This window comes from Scyliorhinus canicula, chromosome 4 (assembly GCF_902713615.1).
Source record: "Scyliorhinus canicula chromosome 4, sScyCan1.1, whole genome shotgun sequence".
NCBI classification, from domain to species: domain Eukaryota; kingdom Metazoa; phylum Chordata; class Chondrichthyes; order Carcharhiniformes; family Scyliorhinidae; genus Scyliorhinus; species Scyliorhinus canicula.
Genome location: NC_052149.1, coordinates 17,700,114 through 17,725,616, shown reverse-complemented (window position 1 = coordinate 17,725,616; position 25,503 = coordinate 17,700,114). Strand labels below are relative to the sequence as shown.

General features: G+C 42.6%; 1 protein-coding gene across 3 annotated transcripts in view; it reads right to left on the bottom strand.

Moving 5' to 3' along the window:
* Nucleotides 1-98: 98 nt before the first annotated feature.
* Nucleotides 99-25,503, bottom strand: part of zgc:153916 (serine/threonine-protein kinase N2) — a 138,654-nt gene continuing 113,249 nt past the window's right edge. For all 3 annotated transcript variants that reach the window (XM_038793776.1, XM_038793777.1, XM_038793778.1), the window contains 6 exons: nt 19,469-19,531; nt 18,486-18,562; nt 17,402-17,544; nt 17,205-17,312; nt 7,845-7,925; nt 99-6,075 (listed from right to left, as the gene is read on the bottom strand). In XM_038793776.1, coding sequence (XP_038649704.1) covers nt 5,872-6,075; nt 7,845-7,925; nt 17,205-17,312; nt 17,402-17,544; nt 18,486-18,562; nt 19,469-19,531 — 676 coding nt within the window. In that variant the 3' untranslated portion in view covers nt 99-5,871. The remainder of the gene's footprint in view (nt 6,076-7,844; nt 7,926-17,204; nt 17,313-17,401; nt 17,545-18,485; nt 18,563-19,468; nt 19,532-25,503) is intronic.

Below are 25,503 nucleotides of genomic sequence, written 5' to 3'. Positions count from 1 at the left end.
TTTTTCTCTCCACAGATGCTGTCTAATAGTATCGAACGGTACTTTGATGGTGTGCACTTAAACCCCAAACTATGCATTAAAACACAAGCACATCAGACTGAAAGTTAAGTGAAAAAATATAATGCAAATATAGTTATAACACAAGCACAATAGCAGCACAATTAGAAAAATTAAATTAGGTTACTTGAATATTCACGAATTACACATAGCAGTGTCACTAATTTGCCAAAAAGTTTCACACTTTCTTTCTCTGCATGAATTTGAACTGGACATGGATGGGAGAACAGTGTTTCCGCCCCTACATCATCATCAAAGAGCTGGTGACCAACGTCTGCACCAAGTTTGTCCCCACCTTGTTAATGACTTGGGCAAACCATCACTTGAATGAACCAGAAACATGCACTGCACTGAGAAATATTGAGCTCCCTATTAGGGAGTGGCATCCATGTTCAATGTCACAAGCCACCATTCTGACATAGTTTTCTCTTATAATGCAAAAGACCAATGGAAATCCAATGCTGAAGGCATCTTAAGGAAATTTGCAGTTGGAAAGGGGGAGGGGATACACAGGCCAGTCAAATCACTGAAATAACGGCTGGGAAGGAGACAGAGGCTGCAGATGCACAATGGAGTGAAGTTATGGCTGATTTTTTAAGATGGAAGATTTTATATCTCCTACACTGATCGTTAGTATGGGAAAACAATTCCTGGCTGAGGCAGTAATGAACAAGGTCAGAGCTGAATTACAGGAAAAGTGGAGACGAGGATTGAGCAAAGTAGTCACTGGATAGAGAGAATCTGATCACAGGAGTGTTCAGCAACAGAAAGGTTGAGGCAAGGACAAACAAAGACAATGCAAGTGTAGTTGGAAGCAAACCATTTAGTGATGAAAATGTGTGGCATTGGAAGCTTTGCACCAGGTCAAACAGAATGCCACATTTTTGTTTTAACGTGATGTAACTTGAGTGAATAGGGAAGAGAATATAGTCAGGGAAAGGAAACAACGCCTGGAGCTTTGTGGTTAGAAGCATGACATCAATAATGTTGAACAAACTTTGGGCAACTTTACACTTTGCGTAATCTCAAAAATCACATGGTTCTGCTGTGGAGCAGCATAATAGTGGTTAAAGTGGTTAACCCACTGAATAGACTGGCTGTATGGCTACCATAACCAGGTTTGCGGCCCTTCACTTGAAACAGCAAAGATGGCCTACAAGTGGAATGACTCTTGCTACCATGGTCACAATGACAGTCCCAATGGCAGACGCTGGAGACTCAATGATTTAGTGTTGGAGTAGGAAGGTGAAGGACATTAAAAAGGTAGAAGTGAGAAAACAATTCAGCACTCAAGGCAGTGAAAATATTGTGCTGGATGTAAAGTTGGAGATGGTGTTAGAAACATGTGGATTTCTGAGACAGCATGGAAAGTTTCCCCCAACAGTGGATAATGGAGTTGGAAATAAAAACAAAGTGCTGGAAATACTCAGCAGGTCCGTCAGTGTCTATGGATACACAGAGGTAACCTTGAGCCCGATGTGACTTCTTTGGAACTGAAGAGGCAGAAATGTGATGAGTTTTATTCTATTGAAAAAAGGGATGAAGGAGTGGGTCATGTAGAACAAAAAGATCAAGGTTAGAGGGCGGGGTAGATTATATCATAGAACAAAAGGTGTGTTGATGGTTGTAAAGAGACAAAAGCATGGATACACAGTGGCAGAGTAAAGGACAGCCCTGTCTGAAAGCAAAAGCAAGACTGACTGGTCCCCCTTGCCCTCAGTTTTCACCCCACCAGCCTCCACATTCAAAGAATTATCCTGTGCCATTTCCGCCACATCCAGTGCAATACCACCACTAAATTCACCTTTGTTCTCCCTCCCATCTGCATTCCAAAGGGGATTGTTCCCTCTGCGACATCCTGATTCACTCTTTATTACCTCAAACACTCCATCCCCTTCCCATGGCACCTTCCCACGTGATAGCAGAAAGTGCAACACCTGCCCTTTTACCTCCTTGCTCACTGTCCAAAGTCCCAAACAATCCTTACAAATGAAACTTGTACTTCTTTCAATTTAATACACTGTATTTACTGCTCACAAAGCGGTATCTCCACATTGGGGACACTAACCACAAACTGGATGGCTTTGCGGAACACCTCCACTCATTTCGCAAGCATAAACCTGGCCTTCCAGTCACTTGTCATTTCAATTCACAATCTCGTTCTCATGCTCACATTTCTGTCCTCAACCTGCTACAACTTCCGATTCGGCACTTTACGGCCTTCCAGATTCGATATTGAGTTCAACAACTCCATGAGCTCTGTCCTCCATTTTGAATTCCACTTTTTCACCCCCCCCCAACCAAGAAAAAGTACAATGGCTGCTCGAAGTAGAGGGTGAGATAATGGGGGTTGCAGCTCAAGGAGAACCAGTGACTCCAGAACACAGGCAAAAGTGGGTTTGTGGACGCAAGCCTGCTCAGTAGCAGGAGGGAAGGTAGTGTCTAGAAGGAAGACATGATTTTGGAGAAGTGAAATGGGGGCACAGAAGGATGAGAAGTAGGCCTTTTTTTTTAAAAAAAGGTCAGAACCTTCAATCACCTGCAGCAGTGATGAATGAAAATTGGGATGAATGCCAATTATGGAGCCCCTCACTCAGCCTATGATAGAGTCATAAATCTTTCTCTTCTGCATTCCTCCAACCCCAGCTTCTTATGCCTCCTGAACTCTAGGAGGAGGATTGAGGGTTGACTTGAAAGAGATCTTTTAAGATTGTGAAAGGGCTTAACAGGGCAGAGTGAACGATACTTACGTTTGTAAATTTTAAAACAGTCACTAATAAATCTAACAATGAATTCAGGAATAACATATTTGTATCCAAAGAGTGGTTAGAACATGGAATATGGAGTTGAGACAAATACCATAGATACACTAAAGAGGAAGCAAATCACATGAGGAAGGAGTGAATAGAATATGTAGTTTGAGTTAGTAGTTTGGGGATTGGTTTGTTTGCAACATAAATACTGGCATCAACCAGTTGGGCCAAAAAGCCAGTTTTGGTGCTGCAAATCAATGTGAAATCCCTTCAGTAGATCAGTGAAAGCTGTGCCTTCAACCATAGGCCTAAAAAGCTCTGGAATTCAGTCTCCCAAAATATCCCCCTAACTTAAGAACCTTCTTTGAACCCATAGCTTTAAGGAAGTCTTTAGTCGCCATTAACTCAGAAGCAGAACCTGACGAAATCAGCTATAAATGCAAAGGGGCAATATCCTGGCTAAAAGGTACATTACAAATGCAAGTTGCTGCAGATTCTAGGAAGAGTCCCAAGGTAGGGTGGACACTCTAATGATAGAAAGCAACAAGAATACTGCTGCCCACCATTTGTACATTTTAAAAGATTTCTAACAGTAGAAATTAAGGAAAAGCTTGCTTTTGGGCAAAACCTAAGAATGCAAGAAATCATTTTTCAAATGCCGATGCACATAATGTGTTGCACAACAATGTTTCTAAGCTCTTCTGAAGGTTGATGGGTAAAGCCCAGAGTGCAGTGCGATACCCTCCAAACCAGAAGCAGGTTTGAACAGTTAAGAGGAGAAGAAATAGGAGCAGAAGTGGATCACAGATTAAGATCATGATTAAATTTCTATATCAATTCATCTTTCCTATGCTATGCCACATACATTTAATTCTCTTAGTGCCAAAACAGCTACAGACCTCGGTGTGCTGAGAAAGAGGGAGGGAAGGAGCAGATAGGAGCTCCAGCTGGACGTGACCATGTGTAAATGTCGAGAAGAGTACATGATTGGAGACCAACGAGGAGTAATAAAAAAAAAAATCTTTAAAAAGGAATTGTATTGCAGGTACACATAAAGAGAACAATAGAACAATCATACCCTACTTAAAATGTTTTAATTTTGTGCATTTAAATGCAATGACTGCAAAACCCTTTTCAGTGTTTCTCAACCATAGATTCTGCCGGGCACATGTAAAGGTAAATGTATAGTAGTGTACCATTCCAAAACACGCCTTCTTATTTTCTTACAAAGTGCTTAAGCAGCCACTTTATAATGAATATACCATGTATAATGTAAAATATTCTCAATAATTTGAACTCTGACTAAAACATTTGTTTAAAAAAATGTCAGAGATAAAATTAGTGCTTTTGAGCTCATCTTCGTGTTTCCACCCTGCCCCCCTAAAATATTAGTGATTTAATTTTCTCTTTTAAAAAAATGTTTCTCTTCTCTCTATACACTTTGGAAAGAGACCTTCTCTAAGTTTACTTTTTAAAAAAAAACTTTTAAAAACTTTCATTAATTAATCCTGCTTATTTACATGTACAGTTCTTTACTAAAATGTACATTTGCTGTTTCAAATATTGTGACATTTATTGCTGTTGCCACCTTCTGGTGACAAGGATAGAATGAACAATGAAGAATGGGAAACAGTAGCTTATGTTTAAATTGTGTGGTTGTTATTTGTGCAGTTTTTGACATGGAACCTGCTGTGGTTAGCAAAAAAGGGGTTTCTTTAAACTTAAAATATACAAACCATTATCAACAGTACATAGTGTTGCTGAGTCACAGCATGATCTGTGCATTCCGATGGCCCAACAGTTAGAACCCATACTGACCAGCTACATTTTTATAAACACATTTCCACATGGCCACTGTGTATCAAATGTGAACACTATAAATTCTGTGTGTGAATGTAAACTAAAATACTATATCAAACTTGCATCAACAGCATGTATACATTTCCACAAGAACCTTGAAGCCAAGAGCACTGTTGTCATGTACAGCAGATAGGAGGAAATGATCCACTGACTAAATGATATATAAACTATTAAAAAATCTTTTTTGTGTTCTTTGATCATGGTACATCATAAGTAATAATTTGGGTTATGGAAATTTCAGAAGTGTGAGAGAAACAGGAGGATCTCACTCATGGCTAGTTCTGCACACTTAAGACTTAAAACGTACAGACAAAACATTTAAAAAAATACACAGACTTTCTTCTCTTCACGAAACGAATAGACCAGCGCCCACCATTTTACACACAGTTCCAGGAGCGTGGAGGTGACATTGCTGTTTGGCAAGTGGCTTTGGTAGGCTTTCAGTACCTGCAAAGAAATCTGTCTGGAAGCACTTAGTGCTATCTCACAATGTTAAGGCATATTGCAAATCTACATAATAAATACAATTAAAATTTACAACATTAAGGTAAGGCATCAAACTAGCTTTTAAAATCATTATCTGGGACCAAGTAATGTGCAGGGTGATCAGTTTGTTTAAAATGCACATTGTTTGGCCACACACAGTAATTATTTTATATCAGCAGTCAAGACAGTAGCTGCCTTATGCCAGGTGAGGCCATACTGTAGTGTCATCAGCTGATAGCACCTCAAACTGAAGTGGTAATGTGGTAGAGAGAAAGTAGTTCTCAATTCAGTCCAAGGAATGATTCTTACAATGCCCTCTCCTAATTAAGGCAACAATTACCATTTATAAAGTGAACAGACCATAGTAAGAGGAGTTTCTTTAGTACAGCTACAAGAAAGAACAGTGCAAGTCTACACTGGGACTCCCCGACATCAGCCAGATTGAACATTGCAGAGTAAATCGATGAGATAGAGCACAAAACAAAGCGCTTTCCCAATGGTCCTAGAGGTTAAGGATTCAAAGTTGCCACTTCTCGCTGTATTGTTGTTGTTCTTTCAGGGAGCTTCAGTTGCATGAATTTGGAGGACTACAGATGGCACAGACTGCAGTAAAAGGCTGGAAGTATCCATTATTCGCCACAAAGAGGGCATTTCTGTGAGCTACAGTCAGCTATGAATTCACAGTTTCTACTCCATAAAAATGTACTTGTTGCATTTAACACCAATCTGCTATGTAATCAAACTCCTTGAACATTCCCTGTTCCTCCTCAACCAGAGCCCTTGGTTCTCGTGGCGGTGTAAGAATCGGTGCCTCTGAGGTAAATTCTTCGTCAAAGTTACTGACATCTTCTCTATCTTGAATTATGGGCTGGAATGGGGGCTTTACCTTCTTTGCTAACAAAGCAATCCAATCAATAGCCTGTTAAAAGGAGATAAAAAGTGGTCAGCAATGCTTAGAGTTAATAAGCACTTCAACTCATCAACTGCAGTACAATTGAAATGGGTCACGAGATCGCAGCGAGAAAAGGTCACAGTCCATCCCAGCTATCTGCAAATCAATTATGGAACTGGTACAATTCTTGACTGCTTTACAAGAGCTTACAATCAGTTTATAAGCCATGCCCTATAATTCAGGACAAATACAAGTCATATCATTATTTTAAAGATATAGATCACGCTCCTTCCTATTCTTTTATATAATGAAGGCATGTTGGTGCATTATAACTTATTTACACAATAACTTATTTAAACTTCCTGTCCACAATAGCTACTCTCCTCAAGAGAGGGCACTGTGCAAGTATTTACACATACACACTCAGCTCCCTTCAAGGCCATTAAAGTGTCAATGCTTAGCAAGCACAGATGGAGCAGCCGCACACAGATGCTTCAAGTGCCTTCCAAAGAGATTCCCTGAGCATTCCATAAAAGCAATACTGCCATTATACTGCACAAAAATGTCAAACCCAAATGATGGGAGACCATCTTACTCTGTACTCATGGGCGGTAGGCGGGCACCTAACCAGAGTTATACTGCAACTTCAGCATCACTTCAACTTGCAGCATTAACACCTTTTACATATTGCCGAAAAGAGATGCGTGTTGCCGCAGCTTTTTGTTTTGCATTTACCAGGGCAAACACAAGAATGATTTCAATTCATCGTCATGCGTGCTGCAGGAGGAAAGAGTGCCGATTGGTTGGCAAGTTCACTAATTCATTGAGGTGTACATAGAATCCCAACAGTGTAGAAGGAGGCCATTCAGCCCATCAAGTCTGCACCGGCCCTCTGAAAGAATACCCAAACTTACTCCCCCGCCCTATCCCATTAACCTCATAATTTAACCTACACATCTTTTTGGACATTAAGGGGCAATTTCCTATCGCCAATCCACCTAATCTTTGGACGGTAGGAGGAAACCCACGCAGGCACGGGAGAAAATACAAACTCGACACAGTGACCCAAGGCCGGAATTGATTCCCGGTCCATGGCGCTGAGGTAACAGTGCTAACCACTGTGTCACCATGTTGCCCAATATACCATGAAATTCAAAAAACATGCAAGGCTTGAACATATTCCTTTTGTTTGCAATGAACGGGTCCTTGTATATGAAGATATGGCACTTCTAGTAAGCTTGGGGAGCCAATTGTTCTGGGTTTCTTTCTCCATGGTTAAAAACCTTGGCCAATCAGGGTGGTCTTGCTAACCAATGAACACTCTTTTTGCCTGTATTTTAAATTGTGGTGATCATTTGAAATTTGATATTCTTTAATTTATCCTAACGAGGGGATGATGAAATGCTTCGGCAACCCCCAGTCTTTTCTCACCTTTTTCATAGCTGATGTAAAGCGGAAATAGTCGCCTCGGGAATGTTTCCCATATTTGCACTCTGAAGTCACTGACTTTTCATGGTTAACCAGGGTGACTTGGCATCACTTAAGTTGTCATATATTCTTATACAAGCTATTTTGATCGTCTCGCAACTGTTGGCTTCTATTTTAACAGTATTTGGTCAGTTATATTCTCTTACAGATCTTTTTCCTCACAGCACATTAAGCAATCACATTTTTTTGATACTTTTGGAACCCATTCATAAATGTTACACAGAACACATTCACGCAATCATTCACCCTCACTCACATTCCCCATAAAAATTATAGAATTGAAAAATAATCAGAATATAAACACTTACTCTGAAGAATGCTTGTTTCTTTACATCTTCTGCATCCCTTTCACTTGCACCCAAGCGTCGTTCTGGGTTCCTCCTCAGGAGCTAATGACAACAGTAATGCAAATTAGTGTTCACGTGAACTCCTTTCAGAAAAAAATCTACAATAGTAGATGTGCAGAAATAATAAGTATAAACACACAAATTACAACCAAGTGGGATTCAACACCGGCGCTTATTCTGCACGCATGGATTTAGATTTCATATAATTCTGATGTTAGCACCTTTCAGCCTTTCTTAATTGCTATTACACAGTATCTTCGCTGCTCGATATCATTAACGGAACAGGGTACAACATGCTTATGCACGTGGAATAGTTTTCAGCAACAATTCAGGTCAAGAAAAGCTTACACATTTCAACAGATATTTCATGGATTCTGCCACACACCTTTGAAGTTCTATTTGAGGATTGTTAATATTTAAACCTGACGTGCTATGTTTGAATAAGTACTTCAAGCTGCATTAGCTAGATATTAAAGTTGCTATCATGTTATCTTTCAACTGGGTAACTTTAATCTGCATATAGATTGGGTGAGTCAAATTAGTCACAGTACAACAGAGGAGGATTTTCTGGAGTGTGTACGGGATGGTTTTCTGGACCAATACTTTGAGGAACCAACAACGGAACTGGTAAAAGGGAAGTGGTCAGCACTGTTGCTTCACAGCTCCAGGGTCCCAGGTTCGATTCCCGGCTGGGGTCACTGTCTGTGCGGAGTCTCCACGTTCTCCCTGTTTCTGCGTGGGTTTCCTCCGGGTGCTCCGGGTTTTCTCCCGCAAGTCCTGAAAGATGTGCTGTTAGGTCATTTGGACATTCGGAATTCTCCCTCCATGTACCGGATAAGGGGCCGGAATGTGGCGACTAGGGGCTTTTCACAGTAACTTCATTGCAGTGTTAATGTAAGCCTACTTGTGAAAATAAAGATTATTATTATTATGCAATGAGAAATAATTAGCTGGTGGGCAGCATGGTGGCGCAGTGGTTAGCACTGCTGCCTCAGTGTCGGGGACCTGAATAGTGAAGCAGTTGATTCTGAGACCAGGGTCCTGAATCTCAATAAAAGGTAAATATGATGCCATGAGGCATGAGCTGGTTATGATGGACTGGGAAACATTACAGAAAGGAAGGAAAGCGGGCACGCCAAGGCAGGCATTCAAGGAATAAATAGGTGAACTCCAAACATTGTTTATTCCTATATGGCGCAAGAGTAGAAAGGGAACCATGGCTTACAAGGGAAATTAAAGATAGTATTAGATTTTGATTTAAAGACGAAGCATACAAATTGCAAGAAAAAGCAATAGACCCAAGGATTGGCAGCAATAAAAAATTCAGCAAAAGCAGACCCCAAAAACAGAAAATACAATTTGAAAGTAAGCTAGCGGAGAACATAAAACTTGACTGTAAATGTTTCTATAGGTATGCAAGGCAAAGTAAAGTCGGCACAGCCCCAGATGACCATAGGTTACTTTCCCCTTTTGAGGGGGAGATCTGACTGGTGATAATTTAACCAGATCTCAGGCAAAGAACAAAGAAAAGTACAGCACAGGAACAGGCCCTTCGACCCTCCAATCCTGCGCCGACCATGCTGCCTGTCTAAACTAAACTCTTCTCCACTTCCAGGGTTCATATCTCTCTATTCCCATCCTATTCATGTATTTGTCAAGATGACCCTTAACCATCACTGTCCACCACCTCCTCCGGCAGCGAGTTCCAGGTACCCACTACCCTCTGTGGGGGAAAAAAAAAACTTGCCTCGTACATCTCCTCTAAACCTTGCCCCTCGCACCTCAAACCTATGCCCCCTGGTAATTGATCTCTGTACCCTGGGAAAAGGTCTCTGACTATCCATCCTGTCTATGCCACTCATAATTTTCTAGATGGGGCAAGGTTGAGAAAGCGGGCCTTAATGAATAACTTCAGTATGGGAATTGAAACCGCGCTACTGGCCTCGCTCTGCATCATAAGTCAGCCGTCTAGACAACTGAGCTAAATCTGCTCATAGGTTTGTAAAGAGAAAAAGATTGACAAAGATGAATGTAGGACCCTCACAGTCAGAAACTGGGGGGCGGGGGGGGAGATTCATAAAGGGGAACAAATAAATGGTTGAGGAACTAAATTTGTACTTCACAAAGGACAACATGGGTAATGTACTAGAAGTTAAGATAAACAAATGTTTTATTAATGAGCTGAAGGAAATCAGCATTGGTGGAGAAATGGTTTTGGGGAGACTACTGATGGGATTAAAGGCCTGATAATCTCCAAGGCCTGATACTCTTCATCCAAGAGTAATTACGGAAGTGGCCCCAGAAATAGTAGGCCATTGGTGGTCATTTTTCAAAATTTTGGAATCTGGAATGGTTCCTTCAGATTGGAGGGTAGCTAACGTATGCCTGCTATTCAAAAAGGTAGAGGGAAAAGAGGAAACCATTGACCATTGAGCTTAACGTCAATAGTGGGGAAGTTGCTAGAGTCCATTATCAAGGATTCCATAGCACAGCATTTGGAAAGTAGCAGTATAAGACGACAAATTCAGCATGGATTTCTGGAATTCTTTGAGGGTGTAAATTGTAGAGTTGACCAGGGAGAACCAGTAGATGTGGTTTATTTAGACTTTCAGAAGGCCTTCGACAAGGTCTCACATGGTAGATTACTATGTAAAGTTAAAGCACGTGGGATTGCGGCAAATGGAATTTTAGCGTTTGTTGCAAAAGGACTAGAGTATAAAAGTAGATAAGTGCTGTTGCAATTGTATATGGTGTTGGTGAGACCACATCTAGACTATTGTGTCCGGTTTTGTGGTAGCATTGGAGGCAATTCAGAGGAAGTTCACCAGTCTGATTCCAGGGATGAAGAGTTGACATACGAGGAGAGATTGAACAGTTTGGGCTTATACTCGCTGGGAGTTTAGGAGAATGGGAGAGGATCTGATCGAGGTGTATAAAATACTAAGAGGGATTGAAAAAGTAAACGTACACAAAATGTTCACCCTTGTGGGGCAATCTAGAACGAGGGGTCACAGATGTACGTTGCGAGGCAATAGATTTAAAACTGAGATGAGGAGGAACTATTTCTCGCAAAATGTGGTGAATTTGTGGAACTCACTGCTCCATAGTATGGTAGAGTCTGAATCATTAAATGGTTACATGCATGAGATGGATATATTTCGGATTTCAAAAACGGGTTAGAGGGATAAAAGGAAAAGGCAGGGAGGTGGATTTGAGACAAGGAAGAAATCAGCCATGATCTGATTGAATTGGGGAACAGGCTCGAAGGGCTGAATTGCCTACTTCTGCTCCTAATACCCATGTATGGATAAAAATCTGGTTAGTAGACAGGAAGCAAAGAGTTAGAATAAATGGGTCTTTTTCCAAACAGCAGGCAGTGACTAATAGCTGGGTGAGAGGGTGAGCTGTGAGGAGGATGCAGAGATGCTGCATCATGATTTGGAGAGGCTGAGTGAATGGGCATATGCATGGCAGATGCAGTATAAAGTGGATAAACGTTGGGCTATCTACTTTGGTAGCAAAAATAAGACGGGATTAGGGTATTGAATTTGATGATTGGCTATGAAATAACGAATGCCGGAACAGGCTCGAAGGGCCGAACGATCTACTCCTACTTCTATTTTCTAGGAATGTTTCCCCACTGCTGTTATGATCCCAGCTGATGTGAGTACTGGCTAGACAGACCACAGAGTGGAACCCTGGCTCGATAGATCGTAACATTTCATTTTTTGTTTAGAGATGTGGACGAACAGAGTCACAGGACTGTCGATTAACTTTTAAGAAAAAAGAAGACATTAACCAGAATACTCTTCACTCCATCTATATCTTGACAGCTGTACACAGATTTTTAAGGATAGCACAAGTTACAAAATATATCTCATGTTGTAACCATCTCAGCAAGTACCCAGTCTATGTAAACCAACAGGCCAATTCTGAAATCAAGTGGCAGATGCAATCCAATATAACTTCTATAGATTTCCAGTCATGCCAACAGAGCTCCACGGCACACAGGCTAAATTAAGGTGCCTCAAACTTTAGGATTACTTCAAATGTCTGGCTCCTCACTAGTCGGTCACCAGGTCTGCACCATTCAATTCTGTCATTAACTGGGAACATCTCTCCACCCCTTTAACTTCAGTGAACTGTACCTTCTTCAGATTCTAGTTCTCGTCCCTTTGACATTAGTCTTCCTGGGACTCCTCTTTTCATCCTCTGGTTTCAAGATCTATCTGTTCTTTGGCTTCTGGAGCTTGCTTTCTGCCCCTTAACTCTGTTGCTCTGCAGTTTGTGTGAGAGCTGCCTTCTTCTCAAAGATACCTGGTTCCAACTGAACCACAAATGCTTGAGCTTTTCTGTGTGGGCCCCCGATTGCTAAGCAACAGCTTTGTTTTTTTTAAAACTCGGTAATTGTTTTTACGTTTTAAACCTTTAATAACGCAGGCACATTTTAAAATGAGGCCAAAACCCACAGACATGCAGGCATCTTTGTTTAACATGAAGCTAACTAAAGTTTCAGCTTTTTTCTTTTACACACAGAAACACAAAATTAAACTTAATTAAAACTATTCCTCATTTTTAATATCCATAAATTCAAACATAGATGAATTAAAACTACCTCTGCTTCCTGACACTGCCCGAAAGTGAGTGAAGACTTTTCCTGAATCCATTGCTCCGCCATTTGATAAAACTATGGCTGATTTAATTGTGGTCTCAACTCTACTTCCCTACGACTTCCGTTTGCGGCCACGGAGTGAAAGGTTGCACATTCGGCAGCTCCGGTTCATGGTGGTCTTTCTGTGGCTTTTAAGTTGGATTTCCACAGGAATATTTCAAAATAAAGGTGTAAAAGCGAGAGGAGAAGGAGGTGAACCCTAGTTTATGGAGCTGAGCCCGAGGAAAAATCGGAAAAGGAGAAATCAAAAGTTGGTTGGACGGGAGGACCAGAGTTCGAAGGAGGCAAGGGCGGGGAAGCAGGGTTTGGCCTCACCAGCTCAATGGTCGACGGACCAGTTGGTGGACTTCTTGATCGAGAAGTTCACTCAACATCGCAAGGAATGCGCGGAAGACCAGGCCCGGGCGGTGGTCGACCGTGTGGAGGAGAGATTGACGACCCAGGGACAGACGATCGTGAAGCTGGGGGAGCTGGCGGTGGAACGAGAGGAGCAGTCCACTGTGATGGGAACGGAGATCGGGATGATACAGGACCAACAGAAATGGCTGCTGGAGAAGGAAGAGGACTTGGAGAACCGTTCTCGGAGACAGAATTTCCAGATCGTCGGTCTGCCAGAGGGGAAGGAAGGATCGGATGCCGGTGCGTATGTGGGAAAGATGCTAGAGAAACTGATAGGGGAAGGTTCATTCCCCTTAGTCGTTGGAGGTGAACCGTGCCCATAGGGCGCTTGTGCGTAAGCCCCAGGGCAGTGAGCCCCCGAGGGCGATGGTGGTAGCGGCTGCATCGGTTCCTAGATAAGGAATGCATCATAAGGTGGGCCAGGCAGACAAAACGGTGCATGTGGGAAGATTCTGAGATCCGGGTGTACCAGGACTTGAGAGCAGAACTCGCAAAGAGGAGGGCGAGTTTTAATAAAGACAAGGCAGCCCTGTACGAGAAGCAAATAAAGTTTGGTCTGCTTTATCCGGCCCGTCTTTGGGTGACATATGAGGGTTGTGAGCTGTACTTTGGCTCACCGGAGGATGTGGGGGACTTCATGAAGGACAATAACCTGATAGACAAACAAAGATCTTAAACCTTGATTGTGAAGAACTGAGTTAGAAGTTATGTGTTGCTGTTTTAAAAACCTTAGTCCTTTATCTGTAATTTAAGTTGCGATGTTTGAAAAGCTGATTGAGTTTTTACATGAGTAATTCCTTTTTCTTTGTCCGGTGTTTTCTACTTGGTCCTGCTTGAAGGTGTTAGAATAGATAAGATTTTGTTAAGGGAGGAGGGGTGGGCCTCTGTGCTTGGACCTTGGGAGGGATTGTTTGTTTTTTGTGCTATTGTTTTGGGAACTTATACTAAGACTGGAGGGGGGAGGGGAACCAGCAGATGGTAGGATGCCAGGCGCCGGGAGCTGCCGGGCTAGCTGGGAGGGCTAGTTCACGGAAACAAAGTGAGGGTTGAGCTGAAGATTAACGTAGTTGGGGGGGGGGGGGATGTTGTTGACGAAGAGGGGGCTTTTAGGAGGTTGGAGGGGGAAGAGTAGATGACTCTTGTTGCTGAGGGGCGGGGGGGGGGGGGGGGGGCAGGTGAGGTACGGGGCATGGGCCAAGGGCTGGCCTAGGAAAGGTCATGGCTGATCGACAAGGAAGGGGGGTACAGTCCTCCTCCGACCAGGCTGGTTACGTGGAACGTTTGTGGACTGAATGAGCCGGTCGGAATTTGGAAGGCCAAGGAGCAAGGGGTATCCATTCTGCTCCCATGTGCACAAGGTATATTCCATTCGGGGGTACATAAAGAGCAATGACACGGGAGAGACCACGGCAGGGGTAGTTTGGGAAGCATTGAAGGCGGTTATCAAAAGGGAATTTATTTCGATTCGGGCCCACAGGGAGAAGACCGAACGGGCAGAATTGGACAGGCTGGGAGGTGAAATCTTATAGGTGGACAGGAGCTATGCGGATTCTCCGGATGATGAGCTCCTGAAGGAGCGTCGGAGACTCTAAATGGAATTTGGGCTCCTGTTCACAGGTAAGGAAGAAGGGCAGTTGAGGAGGGTGAAAGGGGCAATGTAAGAGTATGGGGAGAAAGCCAGTAGGATGTTAGCACATTAACTGAGGAAGCAGAAAGTGGAGAGAGAAATTGGGAAAGGATATGAGGGGGAAGATAGTGGTGGACCCGGGGGCGATAAATGATGTGTTTTGCGAATTCTATAGTCGACTTTATGAATCGGAACCCCCCCCCCCCCCCTCCAGCCGAGGAGAAGGGTATAAAGCTATTTTTGGAGAGGCTAGAGTTCCCAAAAGTAGATGAGGAGCTGGTGGAATTGGGCTTGGGGAGGTGACAGACGGATTGGAGGCGATGCAACTGGGTAAGGCCCTGGGACCTGATGGATACCCGGTGGAGTTTTATAAAAGGTTTTCTGGGTTACTGGGGCTGCTCCTGGTCAAGGCCTTTAACGAGTCCAAGGAGCTGAGAGTGCTTCTCCCAACGCTATCACAGGCATCGATCTCTCTCATCTTGAAGCGGGACAAAGACCCGGAGAGCTGTGGATCGTACAGGCCGATTTCTCTTTTGAATGTAGACACTATCTTGGCCACACGTATAGAGGATTGTGTCCCTGAGGTAATCCCAGAGGACCAGATGGGATTTGTGAAGGGAAGGCACCTGACGTCCAACATTAGGCTCCTGAATGTTATAATGATGCCAGCGGAGGGACGCAAGGTTGAGGTAGTAGTAGCTATGGATACAGAAAAGGCCTTTGACTGGGTGGAGTGGAAGTATCTACAGGATATTTTAGACAGGTTCATGTTTGGGCAGAGATTTGCAGATTGGGTCCAGTTGCTATATCAGGCTCTAGTGGTGAACGTAAGAACCAACCGGGTCCAGTCAGAATATTTTAATCTCTGTAGGGGGACAAGACAGGGACTTGGTTTGATTAATTGGCTGGTGGCCAATGAATTGGCCAAAAGGCCGTATTCTGCCAGGTGGAGATTGGAGACGGGGCTAGTTTAGCACAGGGCCAAAAAGCTGGCTTTGAAAGCAGACTAAGGCAGGCCAGCAGCACGGTTCAATTCCCGTACCAGCCTCCCCGAACAGGTGCCGGAATGTGGCGACTAGGGGCGTTTCACAGTAACTTCATTGAAGCCTACTCATGACAATAAGCGATTTTCATTTTCATTTTGCTGGGATGGAGAGACTCGGTACCCCCAAAGTCAGGAGTGTGGGTCAGCGACATGGCGGGCTTTCTCAGGCTGGAAAAGATGAAGTTCGCCTTGAGAGGATCAATTCAGGGGATCGCCCAGAGGCGGCAGCTATTCATCGACTTTTTCAAGGAAAATTTTATGTCAGCAGTAAGAGGGGGGGGGGGGGGGGGGGGGGGGGGAAATGGGAGGCATGGTAGTGTAAGACAAGGACAGGGAACTTAGTACACGGGTAATTAGGAAATAGGGCGGAGCTAGTAGGGGTCATCGTTTTTAGGTTTTTTTGCGTGTGTCGGCCCACGCGGCTGTTTAAGGAATGTTAAAGTGTTAAACTGTGAAAATTTCAAATGCTTCAATAAAATAAAAACTCTACTTCCCTGCCTGCCTTCATAACAATGAATGAAAAATTGAACAATTTCAATAACTGCATCTTTGAATGCTGTAATGAGCACATTTACATAATGCTTATTTTTATTTCCCATCATTCAGTTTAATAGGGGGCACGGTAGCACAGTGGTTGGCCCTGTTGCTTCACAGCTCCAGAGTCCCAGGTTTGATTCCCGGCTTGGGTCACTGTCTGTGTGGAGTTTGCACGTTCTCCCCGTTATATTAGTTCCACTTCTTTTTGGGTAGATTGTAAACGCTGTATGCTTACATTACTTCATCTCCTGCTTCCTTGATTTTTAGACATTCTTTGAATTGGTACTTAGAAACATAGAACTTACAGTGCAGAAGTGAGTCTGCACCGGCGCTTGGAAAGAGCACCCTACCTAAGCCCACACCTCCACCCTATCCCCGTAACCCAGTTTCCTCTAACAATCCAAATGATGTGCAGGTTAGATGGATTGGCCATGCTAAATTGCCCTTAGTGTCCAAAAAAGGTTGGTGGGGGTCACTGGGTTACGGGGATAGGGTGGAGGTGTGGGCTTAGGTAGGGTGCTCTTTCTAAGCGCCGGTGCAGACTCACTTCTGCACTGTAAGTTCTATGTTTCTAAGTACCAATTCAAAGAATGTTTAAAAATCAAGGAAGCAGGAGATGAAGTAATGTAAGCATACAGCTTTTACAATCTACCCAAAAAGAAGTGGAACTAATATAACTGACTACACTTCACTGAGTTTCAAAGCAGGGAAATTTGGAATTAAAATTTCTTAATCTTTGCTCTAAAATTAAATCAGTGGGTTTCCTCCGGTTTCCTCCAACAATCCAAAAGATGTGCTGGTACTGCACGGTGGCTAGCACTGCTGCCACACAGCATCAAGGACCCAGGTTCAATCCTGGCCCCGGATCCTTGTCCACCTGGAGTTTGCACATTCTCCCAGTGTCTGCCTGGGCTTTGTGTCTGCATGTGCCTCACCCCAACGACCCAAAGATGTGCAGGGTAGGTGGATTGGCCATGTTTGATTGGCCCTTAATTGGAAAATTAAAAAAAAAACAAATTTTCATTGATTATTGAAACATACCCTTCTCATGATGGAAATGGAGTCTGTAGATAAGAATCTTGGATATCGCACTTCATCATTTACAATACTATCAAAAACTTCTTCTTCGTCATCCCCAGGAAATGGTGACTGACAAGAGACAAGAAAAATATAATAATGTTATAATGTTTGAATCCAGTGTACAGAATAAAATAGTGACGCCAACCATTTGTGCTCACCTCACCAACCAACATCTCATAGATAAGAACACCGAGTCCCCACCAGTCCACAGCCCTCGTGTATGAAGTTTCGGTCAGTACTTCAGGAGCAAGAAACTCGGGAGTGCCGCAAAATGTGCTTGTTCGATCTCCAAAACCCATACCTGAAATAAATGGTGGACAATAAGCCAATTCCTCATCTGTGTTTACAAGGAAACAAAATCCGAAATGGCATAATCTTTAACATGCAGTTATGTCCTTTGAATGATCTTAGGCAATAACGTGACAAAGTGAGTGATGTGGGAAGTGTACTCAAATTCATAGCTCTCAAAGCTCTGAATGGCATTCAGTACGCGTCAAACCAAAATGGAAACTAATGTGGCAGGCCACATGGGAACATTCTAGGCACAACATCTGTCATAACAGTCAAGCAATGAATCAAAACCTGTTCTCCTGGTTATGCCATTTACCATTATTATGGGGTGCAATAACAATAACAAGTCATCTGCTTGGATCATGGTTCTTATTATTGCGTACAATTTCTGTCAAAGTAGCTGTGGATTCCCACTACACTGCAGCCAAATGCCTGGGCCAAATCCTGATTGAATAACATTGCATCCTTAGTAATTATTGCTTTCACCACATGATCAGGTACTGACTGCTGCTGACATGGGCTATGCTGTATTGTATTTAGATTACTCAGCATTGATAGCATATAATCAATTTTAAAAGCATTCCTTTGCAGCAGTAGTCAGGCTGCTCATAAGTAGCAATTGATGAGGAACCTGCAGACCTCCACTACTTACTAATCTTCATCATCAATACCAAGGCTCCGAACACGGCAAGCAGCTTACAATGTGATTTACATTACAGATTTCAATTCTAAAAATATTTTGGCATGCATTTTAATTTGAGATAGTGCACACCTAAATATTTTGTTGTTATAATGAAGACAGGGGAAATGAAGGAACTAATCACCAATACAAGGCATTCTGCTATAGATCAAAATAGCAAGTGATGGAAGACAGAAACAGTATTGTGGGACAATATATACATTCAAATAATCTGGATATTTCCAGCGAATAGCAAGAATTATAATACCTACCCTCCTTACAAAGACCAAAGTCAGCAATCTTCACATAGCCATCATTATCCAGCAATAGGTTATCTAGCTTTAAATCTCTGGAAGAGGACAACATTTTATCAACTCATTACACATTTGTTAAACACATTAAAAAAATTGCTCCAATCCATTGCTACTCAACAAGAAGGCTACGAAGGCAAAGGTTGTAATTTTCTCAGGTTATACGCCAAGCATAAATCCTTGTCAGCAGAAAGTGGATATTAACTCCACCTTTGAGCCACACTCGCCACTAGCAGAGCCCTGAAAGATTACATCTAGGATTAAATAAATGAAATAGTCGATACTGGATTTTATAGAATCATAGAAAGATACAGAACAGAAGGCAACCATTCAGCCCATTGTTAGCTCCTTGAGATAGCAATTCAGTTAGCCCCACACCCCTGCCCTTTTCCCACAGCCGTGTGTTTTTTTTCTCCATCAAGCAGTTACCCCATTTTCTTTTGAATCCTACTGAATATGCTTCCACTACCCTTTCATGAAAGACATTTTAACATACAACATACAGTGCAGAAGGCCATTCGGCCCATCAGGTCTGCACCGACCCACTTAAGCCCTCACTTCCACCCCATCCCCGTAACCCAATAACCCCCCCCCCTAACCTTTTTGGACACCAAGGGCAATTTATCAAGTATCCACCTAACTTGCACTTCTTTGGACTGTGGGAAACAGGTTTGATCCCCCGCAGATACGGGGAGTACGTGCAAACGCCGCACAGACAGTGACCCAGCAGGGAATCGAACTTGGGACCCTGGCATGGTGAAGCCACAGTGCTACCCACTGTGCTGCCCTAATAGAGAATTGATAGAGAAGCTATGTTTGTAACAGTTCTGGAATAATATTCAACACACGAGAATTAGTATTAATAAATGATGCCACCGATCTTCGAACGAAAATGGATTCCAAAAGCTGACCATTAGCAAAAAAATTATCTTTCTCCTACTCACCTATAAACTATCTTGTGTTCGTGCAAATACTGCAAACCAAGAACCACACAAGCAGCATAAAACCTATTGCAGGGAAAGTCAAGTTAATGGTTAATATAAATAAAGCAATAATGCCTAAATTACGATTGGACTTTCCTCAGGCAATATGCAAAATTTTCAAAAGCGATAAATCCACCTTTTTTTTTTAAAGAAAGTGGTTTTCTCTCGTCTCCCACAAGCTTTTCCAATAATGGGGCCAATCCTCCCCAACCATATGTCTGCTGAGGTTACCACGGCCAGACCTGAGCCAGCATGGAAATTGCAACATACCAGCAAGTCTATTTACATAGGAACAGTAGGTCACTTAACCTTTCGAGCCTGTTTCAGCTTACAATGAAATCAAGCAGATCTGCAACCTCACTTCATATACTTGCTTCTGCCTCATATCTTAAAAGATAATACGTTTTGTTAACAAAATCAATCAACCTCACATTTAAAATTAACTTACCTAGTGCCAATTATCGTTTATGAGAGTTCCAAACATCTACAACCTTTTATACGAAGAAATGTTTCTTCGTTTCACTCGTTAGGTGTGGCTTTAGATTTTAGCCTATGTTTTAAGGGACCTTCCTGTTTAATCCCTATTTCCCCTTTCTTTTAGTTTGCCGTTATCATTTTTGATCCACGGATGATTAGTGGACATGCATCTTAAAGTCAAGCAGCAGAGAGAATGAACAACTCAGACGTTACAGGAGAGAACACTCTGCTGGTTTCTGTGCGTTTGAACAGGAGCTTCAGACATTTCTGCTCCAGAGGGAACAATGGGGTGGGACTCGGTGTGATTGATTGGCTGGTGGCCAATGAATTGGCCACGGCCGTATTCTGCCCGGTAGCAGGTGGAGATTGGAGAAGGGGCTGGTTTAGCACAGGGCTAAATAGCTGGCTTTTAAAGCAGCCCAAGGCAGGCCAGCAGCACGGTTCAATTCCTGTACCAGCCTCCCTGAACAGGTGTCAGAATGTGGCGACTAGGGGCTTTTCACAGTAACTTCATTTGAAGCCGACTTGTGACAATAAGCGATTTTCATTTCATTTCAGATTGGATCTTGTCCCAGTGGGATGAGTTTCAGAATCCCAAGGGGTTCAGTGTCACTCCTGGGAGCACAGGAACAAGGACTCTCTCTCCTCTGAGTTTTCTCCCGGGAGGTTGAGAGTGCTGTACTGCAGCAAACCTGAATGAATTAATCCAGAGGAAAACTATTAGAGGCTGCACCCAAAGACCAGGTCTCTCTCTCTCTCTCTCTCTCTCTCTCTCTCTCTCTCCAGAAAGGCTGGGAGTGCTTTATTCCTGAAACTAGAGGCCTGAATGAATCCACAGTAAAAATCTCAAATTGAAAGCAAAGTTTGAAGAGGAGTAAGGTGGTGGAAACGCCCATCTAAAACAAATACTCTTTTTCACTTTTTTTTTACTCCCTTTCTTCCCCTCTGTTTGTCTGTCTTGTGTATGTGTGCGCGCGCGCTCATGCGGGTGTGCAGGGCTAAAGTGGGAAATTAGATCATTATTAACCAGTTGTATTTGCTGCATATTTCATTATCGTTCTTGTTATAATTAAACAATAATTGTGTTTAAACTTACAAACCTAGTGACTGTAAATACTGGGCAGCCAGGGCCAAAACTTTGGGTACCGTTCTAAGAATTATTGGTTCATTCAATTGTATTGTGATTCTGGACAAGCGGGGCTGGAATTGACTGCACACTGGCCAGAGTGTTGTAACAATGTCCCCTAGTCCTAGCCTCCATAGCCAGCAGAAATAACCTGTCTCCCCATCCTATTTCGTTCCCTTAATACCTTGAAAATTTTGATCAAATCATCACCTAACTTCCAAATTCTAAGGAATACTACTCTAGTTTTTGTAAGCTCTCTCTGAAAATTAACCTTTGGAGTCCAAATAGTATGTTGGTACATCAACAACACACTCCCTCCCAAGGCCAATATTTCCTTCTGAACATAGAATCCCTACCGTGCAGAAGGAGGCCATTCAGCCCATTGAGTCGGAACTGACCCTCTGAAAGAGCACCCTACCGTGGCCTGTTCCCCCAGTCTATTGCCATAGCCCAGTAACTCCACCTAACCTGCACATCTTTGGACACTAAGGGGCAATTAGCATGGCCAATCCACCTAACCCGCACACGTCTGGACTGTGGGAGGAAACCCACGCAGACGTGGGGGAAAACGTGTAGAATCCCTACAGAGGGTCAACCAAGGCCGGAAATGAACTCAGATCCCTGGCGCTGTGGGGCAGCAGTGCTAACCACTGTGACAACCAGAACTGCTCACAATATTCCCTCCCCCATGTCCAGCTTCTCCCCAGTCCCAAATACTCCTGTTTTTATAGGAACATTTGTTATTGCATGTTGAGACGAATTTCTGAGCTAGTCTTAGAATAGCTTGCACCCTATCGCTCCTTGGCGCAATTGAAAGCGCTGGACAAAATATAGCATCAGCTAAGCAGAAAGTTGATGTTGCACAATATTACAACAATCCTAGGTAGTGCAGACCTTGAACGCGGAAGAGAGAGAAATGCTGCCAAAGCTCTTCATCTTCCCCTCCCACCTACCAACCCCAGTAGGGGTTGTACCGTTGGGACGACCTGCATCCGAACCATGCTGGCACCAGGACCGTTTAATTTGAGAAATAGAGAGGACTTTAAATTAACGAGTGGGGATGTGGGTTCAGTTGCTTGGAAAACTAAGTCAAAAAGATAAAGGAGATCAGTCTAAGTGCCAACAGAAAACAACAAGTAGGGACAGATCATATGAACATTATATTGCACCAAGAACTCAAGCAAGAGCCCTAACTAGGAGGGACAGGGTTCCAAGAATGGAAGGTTTGAAAAATCAGGAGAATATGAGGGAGCGGTAGCACAGGATAGTGAGGGGGAACTTGACTGTCATTAGTGTGACAGGCCGGTGCAGGAAATATCAACAAAAATATGCAACACAGAGCAAATACAGAGTTGTAAACAAAACAAAACAAAGAATCAAAGCTAAATGTTCTTTATCTGAATGCATGAAGCATTTGCAACAAGGTAGGCGAGTTGGTAGCACAGATTTCAACATACAAATGCGATGTATTATCTATGACTGAAATACGGTTGCCAGGTGACAAGGACTGGATGCTAACATTCCAGGGTATACAATGTTCCAAACGAACAGGCCAAAGGGGAAAGGAGGTGGGGTAGCGTTGTTAATCAAGGAAGGTTTCAGAGCAGTGCTGAGTCGTGATATAAAGGCAATGGATAGTGATATAGAATCGGCTTAGGTTGAAATCATGAGTAGCAGGGGAAGGAAGACAAGGGTGGGAGAGTCCCAAAATGTGACCACTCAAGAGGTCAGAGCATAAATGGGGAAATATCAAGGGCATGTTTGAAGGGAACCACAATTATCATGGGAGATTTTAATCTGTACATTGATTGGACAAATCAAACCTGCAAGGGTAGCGCAGGAAAATTTGTGGAGTGCATCAGGGCTTGCTTTTTAGAGTACATTGTGGAACCTACCCGGAATGGACTATTTTATATTGGTTTTGTGTAATGAAGAAGGATTAACAAGGGATCTTGTGGTTAAGGATCTCCTAGGGGGTAGTGATCACAATGATAGAATTCCAGGACAGTTTTGAGGATGAACGCCATAGGTCCATAACCGGTGTCTTCACTTAAATAAGGGCAATTTATAATGGTATGAGGGAGGAGTTGTCCAAGGGGAACTGGGTAAACAAGCTAAGATACAGGTCATTAGATGAGCAGCGGCAGATATTGAAATAGCTGGTCCATAATAGGAACATAGGAATTGGGAGCAGAAGTAAGCAATTCAGCCCTTCGAGCCTGCTCCATCATTCAATCAGATCATGGCTAACCTCTTCCTGGTCTCAAATCCACCTCCCTGCCTCTTCCCCATATCCCTTTAACCTGTATTTTAAAATCAGAAATATATCTATCTCCTTCTTGAAACCATTTAATGACTCAGATTCCACCGCACGTATGCTTAGCAGGAATTTATTCCAATCAAAAAGAGGGATTTCATGAGGAAGAGGCAAAATCCATGGTTAAAGGAGATCAAGAATAACGTTAAATTGAAAAGCAGGACAAAGTGGCAAGCGATAGTGGTAGATTAGAGGACTGGGAAGTTTTTAGAATTCTGCAGCAAAAGACTAAAAAGCTCATAAGGGAGAAAATGAATTTGGAGAGAAAACTTGCATGCCGTATAAAACCAAACAGTAAGAGTTTCTATGGATATAAAAATAGGAAGTGGGCAGCTAAGGTAAATGTGGGAACTCTACTGAACGAGGCTAGTGAAGTAATTACAGTAAACAAAGAAGGGGCAGATATGCTAAATACATTTTTGCATGTCTTCACCATGGAGGACACTGCAAATATATCAGATGGGCTGACTTCAAATAACATGGAAGAATTTACAAAAATCCCAATCACAAGGGATAGTGTATTAGAGAAACTCAAGGGGCTAATGGAGGACAAGTCGCCAGGACCCGATGGACTGCATGCTGGTTTTAATGGAAGTGGCTGAAGAGATACTGGACCCATTGGTTGAAATTTTTCGTAACTCGCTAAATTCCAGGAGGGTAGCAGAAGATAGGAAAACAGCCAATGTGACTCCCTAGGGGGAACTGAGAAAAAAATGTTTTAGCTAGAGGGTGGTGACGGTCTGGAATGCACTGCCTGGGAGGGTAGTAGAGGAGGGTTGCCTCACATCCTTTAAAAAGTACCTAGATGAGTACTTGGCACGCCATAACATTCAAGGCTATGGACCAAGTGCTGGCAGGTGGGATGAGGTGGGCTGGTCAGGGCCTTTCATACATCAGTGCAGACACGGTGGGCCAAAGGGCCTCTTCTGCACTGTAGTATTCTGTGATCCAAAAACAGGTAAGAAGTCTTACAACACCAGGTTAAAGTCCAACATGTTTGTTTCAAACACTAGCTTTCGGAGCGCAGCTCCTTCCTCAGGTGAATGAGCTGCGCTCCGAAAGCTCGTGTTTGAAATAAACATGTTGGACTTTAACCTGGTGTTCTAAGGGTGCTATGTCTTTTCGTCCGACGTCACTTCGTCCAACGACACTTCGTCCACGTCTTTTGGTCCAACGTCTTTTTGTCCGCACGTCTTTTGGTCCAACGTCTTTTTGTCCGATGATTTCTTTCGTCAAAGACTTTTTGTGACTTGTTACGTTTTTTTGTCGGATGATTTTTTTTGTCAAAGACTTTTTGTAACTTGTCTTTTTGTAACTTGTAGCACTCCACTCCACTCCCCACATTAACTTTTTGTAACTAGAAATCTTCTCTAATGCACATAGCAAGGTATAATATGCAATAAAGGATTTTTATTACCGGTCTCTTTCCTTTAACGAGCCTCGTTAAAGGATAGTTATTATCGTTCTCTTTCCTTTAACGAGCCTCGTTAAAGGATAGATATTATTGTTCTCTTTCTTAATTCGCCCATCCCGAAATGGCAAAGTTCATTGTGTCAACGAAGAGTAAACGGAAAGTAGCTGATGGAAATAACTATATCTACAATTTTCATTCGAGCAGTCCAAACCTAGGAAAAGAATACTGGGGATGTGAGAAAAGAAGCGTTCGGCAGGTGGAGCTCATTTGAATATCTGGAATTTAATCAAAACTCTGAAGGAAGAGGAAGGGTTCATAATAGGCAAAAAGGCTCAAATTCTTCAGGGAGATCAGTCGACTTCATGTACGCGATATAAGAAAATAACTGAACGCATCAAAAGATTGGTCGTTGAATATGATTCTACAACAAAAATTGATTTATTGAGGAATGTTGCTTAGAATTTACATCAATTTTAAGTAATTTCGGGAATTTTAAGTAATTAGTAAACTTTTAGATTTTTTAAACTGCATTTTTCAACTTGCATTTTACTTGCATTTTATCAATTATTTTAGATTTTTTAACTGCATTTTTAGATTTTTAAACTGCATTTTTCAACTTGCATTTTATCAATTACTTGCATTTTAGCAATTAAATTCACTTG